The 17,418-nt window shown below is 41.7% G+C and overlaps 1 protein-coding gene across 6 annotated transcripts in view; it reads right to left on the minus strand.

Moving 5' to 3' along the window:
• EXTL3 (exostosin like glycosyltransferase 3) overlaps positions 1 to 17,418 on the minus strand; it is a 106,962-nt gene that overhangs the window by 16,905 nt on the left and 72,639 nt on the right. For all 6 annotated transcript variants that reach the window (XM_028519123.2, XM_036032028.1, XM_028519120.2 and 3 more), the window contains one exon: positions 5,433 to 5,560. In XM_028519123.2, the coding sequence (XP_028374924.1) occupies positions 5,433 to 5,560 (128 nt within the window). The remainder of the gene's footprint in view (positions 1 to 5,432; positions 5,561 to 17,418) is intronic.

Consider the following 17,418-nt stretch of genomic DNA (forward strand, 5'->3'; position numbering starts at 1 on the left):
CCTGAAATATCATCAGAAGGAAGAGTGAGAAACCGAATATTTCAGTCATCTGATTTGGCTGATTTCAGTCAATAATGTAGACAGCTCTTAATAAAGCACAACCTCATTTGCTACACGATATCAAAAGGTAACATACCTCATTTGTTAAAGGCTATCAACCATGACTGATCAGGTGTTAATTTTCTATTAAATAATAAACAAAAAATTGACTTGAAACACTGACACGAAACAAACTCAATTCAAAGGCTTAAGTAAATTCCTGGGAGAGCGCATCGAGAGTGTTAGGCAGTCTGCTCTCAGTGGGCATGCGGAAGCCCAGCATTTAAGAACGGTGATCATATGTAATGCTCCCAATTTACACGTGAGAGTGTTGTACACAATGAGTTCCCTAACGTGATATTCAAACTTATGCTGCACTAAATATTTTTAATCGATATGCTATAGCATAGATCATGCTTTGGCAAACCTTCCCTTTAATGAATTATTCTTTCAGTGTGTTAAAAGAACAACTACCTATACACTGTGTGAGGGGGAAAGTTTCAAGGTAATTCCATAGTTCAAACTTAAAACCCAAGAAAATTCACTGGATTTACATAACTTCACCAAACTAGTAAAGAAAAATTTTTAAATGAATGAAATTAAGATTTCACTGAAGAATCTGAATCCTGACAAATAACCTTCTGTTGACATTTCAAATTTAAATACTACCACCTTCAAAATAAGTGCATCAATTCAGCCTTTTCATGGTATGAACTCTGGAACATTATTTACCATATCTATAAAAGTAATATGGTTAATGTATATATGTATATTGACAGCCTAAGTACTACATATTTTTGTGCAAGTCTGTGTGATTCAAAACAATTTTTTAATGAGTTACCTAAGTGAAGCAAAAGGTCACGTTACTATTAATGTTTAATTTAAAACTAATTTTCTGATCATCAAACAGGCAAAATGGGACTAAGATCACTAACTACTTAAGATATTACAGGACATTAAAGTAATGTGGACTTTACCATACAAAGAGACATTCTTTGTTCATTATCCTTGTTCATTATACTTCCATGTTCCTCCCTTTGGTCCATTAAGAACCAAATAATTTGAAATGCAAGAAAATAAAGTGTACATTCAACTAATAATCAAAGAATGTATTTAAAAATGTAAAGTGAGATTGTTTTGTTTCCTGACTATCTAAAATAAGAGTCTCTTTTCCAAATCCCATGTCTCTTACATTATGATAACATATAAGCCCTTTTCTCCTACCCAAAATATTTTAAAAACCTACACCAAACCATGTTATAGAAAAATGTTTTTGTTAACTCTTTTTGGAAAATGAAACTCATAAAACAGAGCCATGAAGTGGAAAGAAAGAGATCAGTGTCGGATCCAGTTGTGAAACGCAAAAATTCTAGGTTCAAGATAACAGATACTTGGATCCAAAAAGGGAACCCACCTTCTAGTCCACAACCCCACCCCATCTCTTAAGCTCACAATGTCTTTTTTTTAAAATAAAATTCGTTAAGCCATAAGTCGCATACCATAACATTCACTCGTTTAAAAACGTTCACCTCATGGGTACCGCTATCTGACTTTAGAACGTTTTTACCACTCCACAAAGAAACTCCGTAACCGCTAGCAGTCACCCCCCATCTCCCCAGTTCACGGCAAGCACTAATGTGCTTTGTCTCCATGGATTTGCCTATTATGAGCACTTCACCTAAATGGAATCATACAACAGGGGGCCTTTCGTGCCTGACTTCTTCACGCAGCCCATTTTCAAGGCTCACCCATGTCATAGCATGGTTCAGCACTCACTCCTTTTTCTTGCTAAATAGCATTCTATTGCATGGATATATTATCATATGCTGGTCATCCATTCATCAGCTGATGAATATTTGGGTTGTTTACACTTTGTTTTTGTTTCGTTGACAACTGACTTTTCTTGTGTGGCAAAATGTATGTAACATAAAACTTACCATTTTAACCACATTAAGCGCATAGCTCAGTGTCATTAAGCGCACTCACACTGGTGCATGGCCATCACCACCACCCATCGCTAGAACTTCCCATCTCCCCAAACTGACACTCCGTCCCATTACACACTGAGTCCCCACTCCTGTCGTCCCCCCGCCCCTGGCACCCACCACTCCAGTTTCTGTCTCTGAACCTGACGGCGCTGGATGCCCTGTGGAAGTAAAATCAGTGCTCCTCTTGCATTGTTTACACATGTTGGTTATTATGAATAATGGACGTTCATGCCCTGCTTTTTGTAGGGACGTGTGTCTTCAGTTCTCTTGGGCCCCTTTGTTTCATGTCCCCTGAGAACACGTTCACCTCTTTCTTTGCTACGTGAGCTGAAGTCAGTCAACATCCATAAGACCTTTTGCCAGAGGGAGGAATTCTTGCTATACCTCCCCTTTCCTTTTGAACCTAGGAGAGGTTTCATCCCATTCAGGTGAAATGGGGAGATTAATAAGAGAGAGCTTTTAGATCAAAAGATGCCCAGAAAAGTGAGAAAAGTCAGGGTGACAAAAGGCTTGAATGTACAGCCAGAGATAATCTTGCCAATTCCATCACTGGAGGCTAAACCTCAAATTTCCAATGCTCATTAAGAGAGCCATTGAAAGGATTCCTCTTATTCTCTCACCACTTGGAAATGCTAACAAACAGAAAAGGTCAAAGGTCTTCCTAAATCAAGAGGCAAAGAACACAGTTGATGGTGCCAGCTATCTTAATAAGCTGCAAACTCATGAAAGCAAGACCCTTATCTTAACCATTCTTGGGATCTAGGGGTGAATGGCAGGTCTCCTGCTAACCTCCAACAACGCTGTTCACTGCTCCCAGTCCTTCAGTGCTATCTAAACTGCACACACTCGATCACAAATACACCGCCTCCCCACCCAAACCACGAGCAACAGCGACAAAGACTATGTCTACGATCATCACACGGCATTCCTCCTTTCACAACAACAGAAGGAGAGCTGGCTATATATCATGGAGGTAACGAAGGAACACACTCCAGTTCAGCGGGGTTTTTATCAGAGCTAACAACAGACTCTTGCCTCGATAATATAGGAAGATAAGGTCAAAGGTGCTGTGAGAGTTGGGTAGGGAGAGAAAGAACAGATGTTCTAATTTTTCAGCAATGCGTCAAATCAGTGTCTACAGGTGCACTGAGGCAAACACCTGGAGCTGCTGCTCCTTCCACCTGAGCATCTGCACTTACCAACATGAACCGAAGGAAGCCTGCAAGCTGGGAGGCCGGGTTTGTAGTTCGGGGAACATGCACCGAGAAGGGCTCCCCATCCCAGGCCCATTCTGAATCTGAACAAGCCGCCCAAGGAAAGCTACTCCGGTGCTTCTCAAACTCGCTGCGGTGCAGAAGCGATTTTCTCCCTTTTATTCTGGATTAACACTTTTGTAAGATACAGTAAAAAATGAGTTGCATGGTTTCTCAAAGATGACACCAAAAGTACAACCAAAGAAAACAGATAAACTTCCATTAAAAAAAAACAAAAACAAAAACAAACACTTCTGTGCCATCAAGGTGAAAAGACAACCCAAAGAATGGGAGAAAATATCTGCAAATCTCACCGAGGATAAGGGACATGTGTCTCGAATATGTAAAGAACTCCTACAGCTCAGGAATAAAAGACAAGTAACGGTGGGCCAAGGATCTGCAGAGACATTGCTCCAAAGACACACAAATGGTCACTGAGCACACGAAGAAAGGCTCCACATCGTTTACACCAGGGAAATGCAAATCAAAACTGCACTGAAATGCCCCTTCGCACCTCGTAGGATGGCTATGAATAAAACACACAAAATAAGTGTGGACTGCAATGTGAACAAACGGAGCCGTTGTGCACTGCTGATGGCAACATAAAACGGTGCGGCCACTCTGAAAACAGCCCAGCAGTTCCTCAACGTGGTAAACAAGGAGTGGCCGTGAGACCCAGGGAATCTGCTCCTAAGTATGCCCGAGGGAAAGAAAACGCTCACACAAAAACCTGTACGTGCACATCCAAGCAGCGTTATTCACAACGGCCAAGCAGCAGAAACGACCCGGTGTGCATCGATGGACCAGCGGTCACACTGTGTCTATCCACGCACAGTGAGCAAAGGACTGGCACACGCCGTAAGATGAATGAACCCCGACAACACTGTGTTAAGTGAAACCACTAATGAGAGGGCTCGTATTTTGTGGTGCCATCTACATGAAATGTCCACAACAGAGGGCTTGCAGGGAAATGCCAACGGGTGCAGGGTTTCCCTTGGTGATAATGAAGATTTCCAAAATAGATTGGGGAGCTGGTTGCACAACTTTGTAAATGTACTGAAAACCACTGAATGGTATATTTAAATGAGTGAATTATAGGATGTATGAATGCAGTAAATGTTACCCAACAGTGAACTGCAACATAAATGATCACCTGGATGTCACAATAACTGTCAAACTGTTTCAAAAGTTTTTAAATCCTGACCCGCAGTTTTGGAGTCACCTCACAGAGGACAGGTAATACGCTGCCCAGGGGCTGGCGCACCAGTCCACTCTCCTCCCTGTAACGTTCCCTCAGGGGGGATAGTTAAGCCCAAGAACAAACCAATGGTAAACTGTACCCTTTACCACTTTTAGTAAAGGGTACAGGTTAGTGGTTGAGTAGAAGTTTTGGAGTAGACAAGCCTGTGTTAGAATCCCAGCTCTGTCACTTACTTTCTAGTTTCATGGTTTTAGTCTCTCAGCTCTCACTTTACTCCTGAGTAAAGTGGAGACGACAACAACTTACATCACCAAGTTTTGGGGGATGAGTGAGATATACCGAAATGCTAGCCAGTCTCTGGCACAAAGTACCGGGTCAACAAATGTCAGTCATCCCAGCCACCTCCCCCTCCCCTTCCTTTGCCTCCTGGATCTTTGCATCCAACCCCACCATTCCTCAAACCCCTCAGGCCCCAGGCATCTGGCACAGCCCCACTGCCCGGTACGCAGCAACATGCTGCTTCTGCCTGCCGGGGACTGAATCCCCGTTCCTATAAACACAAAACCCTTTGCAGTGCCTCCTTTAGGAAACTACCCTCTGCCTCCACTCTCAGCCCGTGTGGTTTTCACTTAGAGGAGGATCCGCACCAGGGGCAGGCAGCTAACCCCCATCACAGATTCCAGCTCCCTGGCCTCAGAGGGAGAGCCGGTCTGAAAGAAAGCAAAGGCAACGCAGAGGACACAGAACCTCGAGATGAAGAGGAGTGGAGTTCTCCGACATCACCTGAGACCCTGGATCCAGCCTGTCTGAAGTCAGCCCTCCCTGCCTGTAAGGATTCCCCAGCCAGTTACTATCAGCCAAGAAGTTCATTTGGCTGCCTGATTCAGGTTTGACTTGGTTTTCTGTCACTTGCGAATGAAAGTGTTTCTCAGTTCAAAACCAGCTCCTCACCGAAACCCAAACATGATCTCGTCATGGCGGAGGTGGGCATCGTCATCAATAGACAGGATGGCCTCTGTCTCGATCTCATTCCAGGGCAAGAATCGATTATTCAAGCTGTTCTTCTCAGTGCGCACCACCTGGGAGAAGGAAAAACACTCAAGATCAGTGCTACGTTGTAAAACGCAAACCGAAACCACCTTCAGGGCAGAAGAGACTGCAGCTAACTTCACGGAGTAATTGTGCCCCGTCACCCACCACTTGTAAAATCTAGCCCGTGACTTTCTGGGATAAACACTGCCATAGAATTCAGCATGAATGAGGATTCCCATTTTAAGCCTTATTCAGTTGCTGACTGATTTTCTTGTGAGACAAGCTAAAGCTGCAGATCACATTACACGTGCGATAAACACAGCCTGGGGAGGTTACAAACCGCGGTCCCCAGGGGAACACAGGGTGGTGGAGACGCGCTGAAACGGTGGCCCCTGCTCTGGGGTCCCCGTGTGCTCATGCAGTTTAAAACCAAACTCAGAGATCTCTGGAGTCTGTGTCATTTCTGACCAATTTTAAAGCTCTTATTTTGTGTGTGTGTGTTTTTTAAAAGGTTGCCTATTCTATTGAGGTTAATTACTTCACATTTGCAATTTCGCCCTACTGTACTGACTACACATAAAAAGCTTTTTCTTTCAGGGTGCACCCAAATTCAATAAAACTGACAGTTTCTGCGTCCACAGCATATCCCAACTCAAAGAATCTCTACCCAAATTAACCAGTATATGCAAAAAATATGCAGTATTTTCTTCATAAAACAAAGATTACTGCCCAAATAGAACTAGATTATAATTCTTTAAAACTGTATTGAAGCCACATCTCAAATAAGCATGGTTTCCTACAGGGTAGGTAGCAGCTTCGTCACCCACCCTGCTCCCCGGCTCTCAGGTCAGCGAGGGCGACCACCCTCGGGACTCTGACGGCTCCTCTCACTCGCGCGGTCTCCACAGCTAACGAATCCAGCTAATGAGGAACTGTCACAGTGTTCTCAAAAACCAGAAACAAAGAGCGGAGCGGTCTTTTGGAAAGCCAGGATGGGTCACCTTACTTTCAACAGAATGTTTTACTTGTGCTGAGGATAACCTCTACCTAGCATTATGAATGTAATTATATTTGGGGTCAGAAGTTTATGAGTGATTTCAAAGGTACTTCCATGAGGACTGTTTCTGCAACTTAAAATACTCTTTCTCCTGTTTTTCTACCAAAATTATCCTCTCCCTGGAGACCCAGCTCGGAGGCTCCCTGCCACTACTTGCCCCTTGTCAAAGTTAATCACTTCTATGTTCTTAAAACAGGGTCCTACTTGAATTAATTCAATTAAATCATTCTAGCACACTCTGAATCCAGTGAGTCGAAAGGGAGAAGGGCCTCAGGGATCTTCTGGTCCACCTCTCACTTTATGCTTTATACACCGACAACTAGCAAGCGGCAAAGCTAGGCTTAATTCCTGTCTTCTAACTCCAAATCACTCTTTTTTTTCTGCTAATCTTATATTTATAAATCTCATTAAACCAAAGCCCCATGGCAAATGCATGATTAATTTGTGTAGCATCAAGGAAGAAAAATACTGTTAAATAAGAAAACTCATGAAATAGTTTATCACTTACAATGTTTACTTTGTTAAAGAGCTTTTAAAGACTTTGCCTCAGCCCCGAGGAGTTCCTCCAAAACCAAGACCAGGAGGATCTGTAATAGATTTGCTAACACACAGAACACACGTCAGAGCCACGCAACAGACACAGAAATCCATCTTGCCCTCAGCCTGTCTGCCCCATTTAAGAGCCCCTGAGCAGGTGGCCCAGGTCTCCCAGGCTCAGGTGCAGCAGTCACAGAATGAAGGCGCTGAGCCTGGGCCAGGGGAGAGAGCAGGGGCAGGCAGCCAAGCACACACTGCAGCAGCTACCAGGCTCCCTTCCCCAGGGAGTGGGAGGGTGGCCAGACGTGGTAGAAGCCAAAAGCCGACCGCAGCAATGGTAAAAGGCCATGTATCGTAAGACATACCGACTTCAGGAGGTTAAAATGTAAAACAATGTCCACCTTAGCGTCAGCTGTTCACTCAAACGCCCCCAACAGTCGAGCCCTGGAGCATCCATTTTGCTTCACCAGCAATGCCTAGCATGCATTTCATACAGAACTGCCATTCTGCGGGGTCGGGTGAGCAAAGCTGCCCCTCAACTCCAGCTGTGAAGGCACACACTTAAAATCTAGTAGTGAATACACACAGCTTAAAATGAAGAAAAAAATAACTAAAAACTTCAATTCTTGAGTATTCCACTGTGAGTTACCAATGCCGTGGGTCAATTTCCAGGAGGATTGGCTACAGCAAAATTAGTAACCCAGGAACAACAGAGCACAGAGCTTCAGGACTCCCAGTGACTCAAAGAGGAGCAATGCAGGCATCCCCAGGGGGGCTCTTAAAATGCATACCTGCAGGCCTATCTCCAAAACTACCAAGTCAGAAGCCAGTTTAACAAGATCCCCAGGTGATTCCTATGCACACAAAATTCTGAGAGGCGCTGGTAGGGAGGATTTTAAAAGCCTGGCTTTGAAGTCAATGAGAAAAGCTTGAGTTCACACCCCAAGTCCACCGCTCACTAGAGGTGTGAACGTCTGAGTAGCAAGGTCTTGCTAAATCAACACAGCACCATGTCCTATGCAAAAGCTGAAGCTGCTTATCAACCAAACCTGACAATCCTATAAACAACCTAACTCTAAGCTAAAAACAAGAAACAGCAACAAAAACCTAAAATGATCATGTGGTGCCTAGAATGTATCCAAAAATTTGTGTCCAGTTTACAATGAAAATCAAATCAAGAGGGCCTGCTTGTCCTTTGAAGACTTAGACAGACCAAAAGGTCGAATACCAAATGTGTTCTGGCCTAGATTTCATATCCAGTTCATTGAGCAAGCTTATTAAAGTCCATTAAGAACAGCAACTACTCCGGGTTCCAGGAATAAGCAGAGTGTGCGCACTGCCTCTGCTTGCCCTGGAACAGCCCATCTGGGCTGGATGACAGCAAGATTTTCAGGATGAGGGAAGTGAAGCAACAACCATCAGAACAACAAAAAAAAAAGCTTTCTGGATTCACAGAAACACAGCGCCCAGCACGCAGCGGCTTACATGTGGTCTGCTCACAAATAACTGTGGTCAGTGAGTCTGTTTTAAAAATTTAGAGCAGTGGTTCTCGGCCAGAAGTGGTTTTCGCCCCCCAGGAGACATGTGATAATATCTTCGAACATTTTTGGTGTCAGGGGTTGGGGGATGGGAAGTGAACTACTTACATTTAGTAGGCAGAGGCCAGAGAGGCTGCTAAATCCTACAAAGCACAGGACAGCCCCTCACAGCAAAGAAGGATCCAGCCCAAAATGTCACAGGTACCACTGCTGAGACCATGGTTTACAGTCAACCACCAGGAGACAGTAAAGCGAACTTCCCGGAGTAAACACAGTTCATTAGTTAAGGAAAACCACCTCTTCCCCACAACCAGGGAGACTTCCAGCCTCACCAACTCTGCAAACACACACCAGGATGAAGGTGAGGGGGAAGCTTTCTGCAAGCAGTTTTACTTCAATGCTGTACTGCTTAAAGGCTAGAAAAAGACCAGCAAGCCACCCATTACCCATTCTGGCACCAAAATTAAAAGGACAAAAGACGCAAATATTTGTAATGCAGACATGCCAATCAGCATTGGTGGCTAAGTGTTTGAGAATTGGCAGATCTGAAAGTTAAAGAAATGAGTCAGCCAGAGTAGTATTTCATGTTTAGGAATATTCTCATTGTTTGATGATGACATTTTGTTTCTGATTAAAACAATGGTCCTCCTTCCTTAATGATGGCTATTTTTTCATGCCTTTTGATGACACTTTAGTAACTTGTGAACATGAAGACTTATCTTCAATGTACTGACCTAACTACTGGTATAACATTGACGAGAACGTAGAGAGCACAATGCCCAGCATACAGCTGTCCAACAAATGTGTCATAAGTCAATGAGTAAATGAGTAGGAAGCAGTATCTGATTCGGCCCTGCTCATTCCATTTTCAAATATGGACTAAAGACTTGAAAAGTTTATATATAAAAACTGTAAGTATGCAATATACTAACACGTCTTAGAATTAAATCTAGTTTTCTATAGCAAAAAAAAAAAAAATTCCATCAACCTACAACAATCAGGAGCAATTCATTTTTCTTGTCCACATACAATGCTCCCCGATCCTGCTTCGTTAGTTCTGTTAAACCATCATTCATGAAAGCCTTGACTTTCTCACTGTACCCCTCTTCTCATCACCATGGACCGGTACACCAATCACAGCCAAGCACCCTACCGTATGCAAATGAATTCAAGTGTATCCAGGATCCAAACAGAATTAGCAACTTCGGTTAACATTCATTTTGGTTCTTGAGGGATTCTGGAGTTGATGAATAATAAAAGAACTACTAGGCCCTGGCTGGCGTAGCTCAGTGGATTGAGCACGGGCTAGGAACCAAAGTGTCCCAGGTTCGATTCCCAACCAGGGTACATTCCTGGGTTGCAGGCCATAACCCCCAGCAACCGCACATTGATGTTTCTCTCTTTCTCCCTCCCTTCCCTCTCTAAAAAAAAATAAATGAATAAAATCTTTTTAAAAAAATTATCTGTTAAAAAAAAAAAGAACTACTGTTATCGGGTCCCTTCTCCTAGTATGTTAACATGGTATTTGGCTTCTAAACCCAAGCAGAATCAGCAAATTCACATTAACTAGCCAAGTATCAATTCACATCATAAACTAACTACCATGAAAAATCTGATTCCCAATTAGTTAACAAATGTCTCTTAATATCTAAGGGATTGGAAATGTAAGTAGTTATTGCTCTAAAGGAACATTTCAACAATTCAGTAAGTGGTAGTTGCTCAAGTGAAGCAGAATAATGAATCTGGATTCAAATGGAGGAACCACCTAAATAAGAAATCTTTTATATAATTTGGAAACATATAAAAATAAAATAAACATTTATACTTTAAAAAAGAAATCTTTTATGAACGCAGCTCATGATTAGTCATAAGCAGGTCTAGGTAGGCTAGAAAAATAGGACATGAAGCAATTAAGTGAATTATCCCTAGTCAAAAAGTAGACCAAACACAGAAAACACAAAAATGTGGAACATACCTGAAAGGTAACAAGATTAGGAAATATATGTGGACAATATAAAGCCATACAAACACAAATGCCACCTACTAAGTTCAGCAATTTAAATACACTTAATAGTCCTTTTTCTTTCTGTGGTCAGATTTTGCCCAACCAGACTCAACAGTCTCAGTCTCCAGCAATGCATGCACGTGCATAACGGTAATGAATCCACCTCATATCAAGCATCACACAGGAATGCAGAGAGACAGACACTAACTTTTGTCTTCCATCCTACCCTTTCGAAATTAGTAACCCATCATAGAGCTTAGGAATCAAGAAATGAGCTCCAGGTAAAAGCACACCATCCCATGTACCTACTTGTAAGGTGTGTGAAACAGAGCTTGAGCCCTGGCTGGCATAGCTCAGTGGATTGAGCACGGGCTGCGAACCAAAGCATCGCAGGTTCGATTCCCAGTCAGGGCACATGCCTGGGTTGCAGGCCAGGGCCCCCAGCAACCTCACACTGATGTTTCTCTCTTTCTCCCTCACCCTCTCTAAAAATAAATACATAAAATCTTAAAAAAAAGATTTTATGTACTTATTTTTTAAAGATTTTATTTGTTTATTTTTAGAGGGGAAGGGAGGGAGATAGACAGAGAGAGAGAGAGAAACATCAATGTGCGGTTGCGGGGGGTTATGGCCTGCAACCCAGGCTGGGAATCGAACCTGGGACACTTTGGTTCCCAGTCCGCACTCAATCCACTGAGCTACGCCAGCCAGGGCAAATAAATAAAATCTTATAAAAAAAAATTCTAAGTTCCACAACGCCATATCAGTCATCTAAATGTTTAAAAAAAAAAAAGAAAGAAACAGAGCTTGAGGTGACTGGCTGGAAAGGTGACCCACAGAGAAAAGACAACTGAAAAAGGAGCATAAAACCTCTTAACTTTTCAAGGGACCCATTCATTCAATCAAGCAGTGGAGGCAAACGTTAGGAAATGCAAAGACAGAAGGGAAAGGGATAAGGGAACACAGTGAAATGGCTTTTCATTTATAACTTAGTTTAGATTTGGGTCTAATGCAAAAAAAAAAAAAAAAAAAAGCGCATTGTAAGTTATGTCTGCTTAACCTACAAAAGAAAAAGGTGCCAAAGAGCCCTGTGACGCTGTAGGTAAAACAGCCCACATTCCAGGCCCACCGTCACGGGGGAGAGCCCGAGACACGGTGCCCGCCCGGCACACAGGAAATGCTCATAAACGGGGGCTCCTGTGACGTGAGATTAGTGCTACCTCCTCCTAACTTGTGATCAGTTTATTTATGTCTGTATATGTGTGTATGTATTTATGTACATGTGTACATCAATCTATCCATATATATATATATATATATATATATACTCTCTCACACACACAGTGCCTTCCAAGAAACTTAGATTTGGTTAAAAAAGAAAAGCATCCACTGAAGTATGGTCAGAAGTCCTAACACCTAAGTTCTAATTCAGGTATTAACTAGTTGAGTGATCTAAAGCAATAAAATCCTCCGGCCCAGAATCCTAACTCTGGACTAGTGAAAAGAGTACCATAAACTAAGAGAGGCAGACATTCTCTAAAGAACTGATTTGCTGCAATCAGTAAATCATTGATGTAACATGACTTTGGTGATTCCTTTATACATCTAGAGTTTTTGCTATCAATTTAGAATTCAGCGTAGCTTTACTTTATACGCAGCCCATTCTCCAACAGAAAAACAAACATAGCACTGGTCACCAAGCTATTAAGTAAAATATTGTCACAAACCCCCACCCCACCCAATACACCAATATTTAGTGAGGTCTGCTGAACTTTGCACAATCTTGGACCCAAGAAACTGGTCAAGGCTTTTCCTCTTAGATTTACTTAAAAATCACAATTTTAGCAAATTACCATCTGATATATTCAAATAATATTTTAAAAAGTAGAGTGGAAAGCCCTGGCTGGCGTAGCTCAGTGGATTGAGCACAGGCTGCGAACCAAAGTGTTGCAGGTTCGATTCCCAGTCAGGGTACATGCCTGGGTTGCAAGCCATGACCCCCAGCAACCGCACATTGATGTTTCTCTCCCTCTCTCTCTCTCTCTCTAAAAATAAATAAAATCTTTTAAAAATAAATAAATAAATAAAGTAGAGTGGACACATGTAAAAAAAAAGTGTATCACCTAAGGAATAAGCCTTTAGATGTCTTCCCTCTTGCCTGAGGCCTAGCCAGAGGTAAAGCCTTTCACAGCCCAGCTGGCAGAGGGCCAAGCCTGAATATGAACAACACAAAGTTTACTACATTTCTCTTCAGTCTTCCTGCTTTCTCCCTTAGTAGACTATGAGGGAAATAGTACAAAAATCACTACCCTGGCTTGACATTAAGCTCCCCAAATAAACTTTCCTTTTTAAATTCTAACATTAAGGGCCAAAAGGGAGGGAAAAGGGCAGTGAAAAATAATCTTGGACCTAATGTTTTCATTTGGAAAACAATGGTGCACTGTGGCCTTAACACATCCACAGAGGCCTTGGAGTCTGCTAGGAGGTGTGATCTGCTCGTCTCTGAACTCACCATCTCTACCAACACTACCCTGATCCGAGCCACCAGCACCCCTCACCTAGGCCAATGCAATAGCCTTTGAACTGTTCCTGCTCTTTTCCCCAGAGCCCCACACACATCTTGTTACTCCCTGCGCAAAAACCTCCAGTGGCACCCTAACACACGTGAAATAAAATCTAGACCCCTTACCGTGGCCTGCGTGGTCCTACATGTGCCAGCCTCTGCTTTCTCCACCCTTCTCCCAAACTTTCCCCTCAATCACTCTACCCTGGGCACACCAGGTGTTCTTGCCATGTCTCGCACATCACAAGCTTCTTGCACATCACAAGCTTCTTGAGCCTGCCATTCTCTGTGTGCTCCTCCAGAATTTACATGGCCCACTCTCTCACTTCATTCAAGCTTCACTCAAATGTCACCTCCTCAAAGAGGCCTTCCCAAGCACCCTGTGTAAATCAGCTGTTACCTCTATGCAGAAAAGAAATAAAAATTAAGAATCAAGGGACTGGCTGTCACAAAACTGAGAAACGAGTACACAGTGTGAAGATGAGCAATGTTTTCAGTGAGCAGGGCTACACTGTTAGGAAGTGAAAGATGTCTGCTTCATACAGTGCAAGTTTTAAAACTCTAAGAGGACAGATTCTGATGTTCTCGTTTCCACAAGGCCACTCTATTTGTGACTATTTTCCAGAATACCAAGCAGAGTCTGGAAGACGTGTTAGCTGATCAGAATAAAATACTAACTCGAAGCAGAATTTTGGATGGGACCAAGACTCAACAAGAGATAAGCTCCTACCAGACCCAATCCTCCTACAGATGCTAACCACAAACTCTGGGAAAAAATACCAAAAAAACAATTACCTGAAGGTACTAAATAGTGAACAGAGGTGGCAAATTATATAAAGGAGAGCTGAAATTTCAGAAGAAATTACCAACCCTGGGGGGAATCACTATTGCTTTTACCCTGAGAGTAGGCCAGAATTGTCACCATGCAGGACAAGTCTTTCTAGTCTAAAGGATATAAGAGGGAAGAGTTTGGGGCAACCACAGGCCCTGGAAGAAAGAAGGTTCCAGAAAGGAGAGAGCCAGACAGAAGGAGCTCCAACTGTGTACAAACTGCCCAGTCTTTGGCCCACCTAGACCAGGCATGCTTGGTGCTGTTTGTAAGCGGAGCAGCTGAAGTCTAAATTAATTGCCTACTAAATTAAAATATCAACACTTTTCAGAGAAATAAAACAAAATCCAAAGTCTTCACAACATAATATTCATAACATGTAAGGTTTAACATAAAGTTGTTTGATGCACAAAGAACCAGAAAAATATGACACAGACCTAAAGAAAAAAGAAAATCAATTGAAACAAATACCCAAGTAACCCATACATTAAAATTAGTTGTTAAAGTAGACAAAAATGTTAAAGTAGCTATCTCTAACTATGCTCGATGAAGTAAAAAGCATACTCAGAATGGAAAAAAATGACAGGAAATCTCAGCAGAAAAAAGAAACTATTATTTTAAAAGCTCTGAAGTTTGGGAACTGGAAAATAAGTATCTGACATTTATACTTTACTGGACTATTTTAATTGACTAGATTAACAGTGGACACAAAAGTCAGTGCCCTTGACGATGGGTTAGCAGAAATTATCAAAACTAAAAAAGAGAAAAAATATTTTAAAGAAATGAACAGAGACATTGAGAACTGGGGGACAACATCAAAATGTCATTCACATGTATACAATGGAGTCCCCAAAGGAGAGGAGGAAAAGAATGGGGTAGAAAAAAATCTAAATAAATAATACATACAATTTTCCCAAAATATGATGAAAAACATAAATTGACAGATTCAAGAAGCTTAGTGCACCCCAATCAGAATAAAAATCAAAGAGAACCATACCAGGGCACATCATACTCACACTGCTAAAAACCAAACGTAAGGAAAAGAATTCTTGAAAACAACCAGAGAAACACAGGGAAACAAAGATTTGAAACCCACTGACATATAATCAGAAACAATGGTGGCCTGGAAACAGTGGAACTTCAAGATGTATGAGAGTGCTGGTCCCCAGGCAATTAAGGGGTTTTTTCGAGGCTAGCCTTCAAATCCCTTGACACAATACTACTCTCCATTTGACTTCTGTTAGATAGTCTTTGTTGTTACACTCCAGGAGTTAAGGAACCTGACTCGACTGTTTACAAAACAGGCATGGGATAGAGAAAGAGCAGTCACCCACCAATGCCACCTCTGCTCAGAAGCCCCACACCATTCAGAGAGATTCACTTCAACTGGTGACACTACCCCCATCTCTCTGGGTGGAATCCTGTCACCTTGCCCAGGCCCCATCCCATTTGAACTGAAACTGTCTTTACATAAAACATTTAGAGCAAGAGTGTCCAAGAATGGTATCAGTGAATATCACATTTACTCCAAGCCAGATCTGATTAAGTTTCCCCTTTGTTATGCAAATTATGGTAAAGAACGGGGAATTTTAATATATAAATCTCAGTAGGTAACCCTAAGACAATCTCCCTCTACTCAAACACCTAAGACTCAATAGATTTCTACCCAACAAATAATAGCATTTATTCCCATTGCTTCCATGGGAATCTGAGCATAAGAGAAGCACAAATGGCCCAGCATTTTCTGAAATGACATGTGGGTTCCTGAGTTGATTCATTCAGCCAATATGCTCATTTCAAATTATTTTTCCTGAAGGACTGAAATCTGAGAGATTGCCTGGGAACCACCCTGCTGCAAATTTTGTAATGACCTGTTAACTACAATGTAATGGATAGGGTACGTCTGCATCCTAGGTAGGAAAATCAGTCTGAGAAGTCTCATAATAACACCACTTTTCCACAGGGGAGAGAGTTGCCATTCCCTCTAAGCCCTGATACCTGGGTAGTGCTGGCTCTATGCCCAAGACGTCAGCAATTCAACCGCTGCACCAAACACCTGCCTCTCTTTAATAGAAAACATAGTCAAAATATTTAGAGAATGAACTAAAATTCTCTAGTTTGAAACTGTTTCCTGTTTTTCAAGGAACTAGAAAAAACATGTACCTCTAATATGAGCAAGCTATTCAGAATGGTGTCGGTTTGGAAAGTGTCTGGCATTTCCCACTAGGTATTGTATTGTATTGTATTATTGCAATGAGCTGGCCAGTAATCAGAGAGGTCTACTTATTTCCCGCCAGAGTTAAAAGAAAGGATTAGTTCTGGTAAGTTCCCTGACGAATTTCAGTCATTGTTAACGGGGGTGGCATCAGCTCCTCTGCATCCCTATCAAATTCAAAGAAAACTCAGGAAAAATGGAAAACAAAGGCTGCTTTATCATTCTACTTGAGCAGCATCTACCTTTCACAGGACAATTTTTTTTAATTGCAATGACGTTCAAAAAGTTGTAACTGAGAAAGTTAAAAAAGTGAAATCAGGAAGAAGTCTATAAAGAAATTTCATAATACTTCTCTTGATATACAAGATGAGTTCTGGGATCAAATATTTTTAGAAACCTACATAGTCTTGAATAGACCTGGATTTTAAATTCAATTAAATAAAATACAAGAAAAGACTAGCAGCAGTATTAAGCAAATAGCAGCAGTAGTACGAAAGAAAACTTAAAACAAAGATTTGCATGGGAAAAAGTAGGCAGCCACAGCTATGACACCAAGAGAAAAGGATACCAGAAGCCTTGATCGGTGAAGTGAGTTAAAGCTGTCTGCAATACAGGCAACATACACATACTCCTTCAACATAAAGGAGTAAGTAGGAACCAATAATTGGGCGTCTTTCTAGATCCCATAGTTGTATTATTTTAGATTCCTTTTTAATCCTGACATCAAAGTTCATTACTTTACTGAGGTCACAAAATGATTACTTAATCCCAGGTGGAAACCCATATTTTTCTATTATAATATGCTGCTGCTTAGAAAATACTGGGTTGGACAAAAAGTCCATTTTGTTTTTTCCATAAAATAAAAGACATATTTTTCATCAATAACTTTGTTAATTTGGATATTTTAAGTATGTCAGCTATTTCTCACATGGTATAATGTTGATTGTTCTCAATTAATGTCTTGATTTGATTGCTATCAACTCTAACTGGTCTACCTGACCGTGGAATATCATCCAGCAAGAACTCTCAGCAAGACACTTCGCAAACCATGTTTGACACACTCCATCACTCACAGCACCTTCTCCACAAACCGCACAAATTTTTTTGTGTGTTTCAGTTGTGTTTTCACCTTTCTTGAAAGAATAAAGCATAATATGCCAA

This window comes from Phyllostomus discolor, chromosome 8 (genome assembly GCF_004126475.2).
Source record: "Phyllostomus discolor isolate MPI-MPIP mPhyDis1 chromosome 8, mPhyDis1.pri.v3, whole genome shotgun sequence".
NCBI classification, from domain to species: Eukaryota; Metazoa; Chordata; class Mammalia; order Chiroptera; family Phyllostomidae; genus Phyllostomus; species Phyllostomus discolor.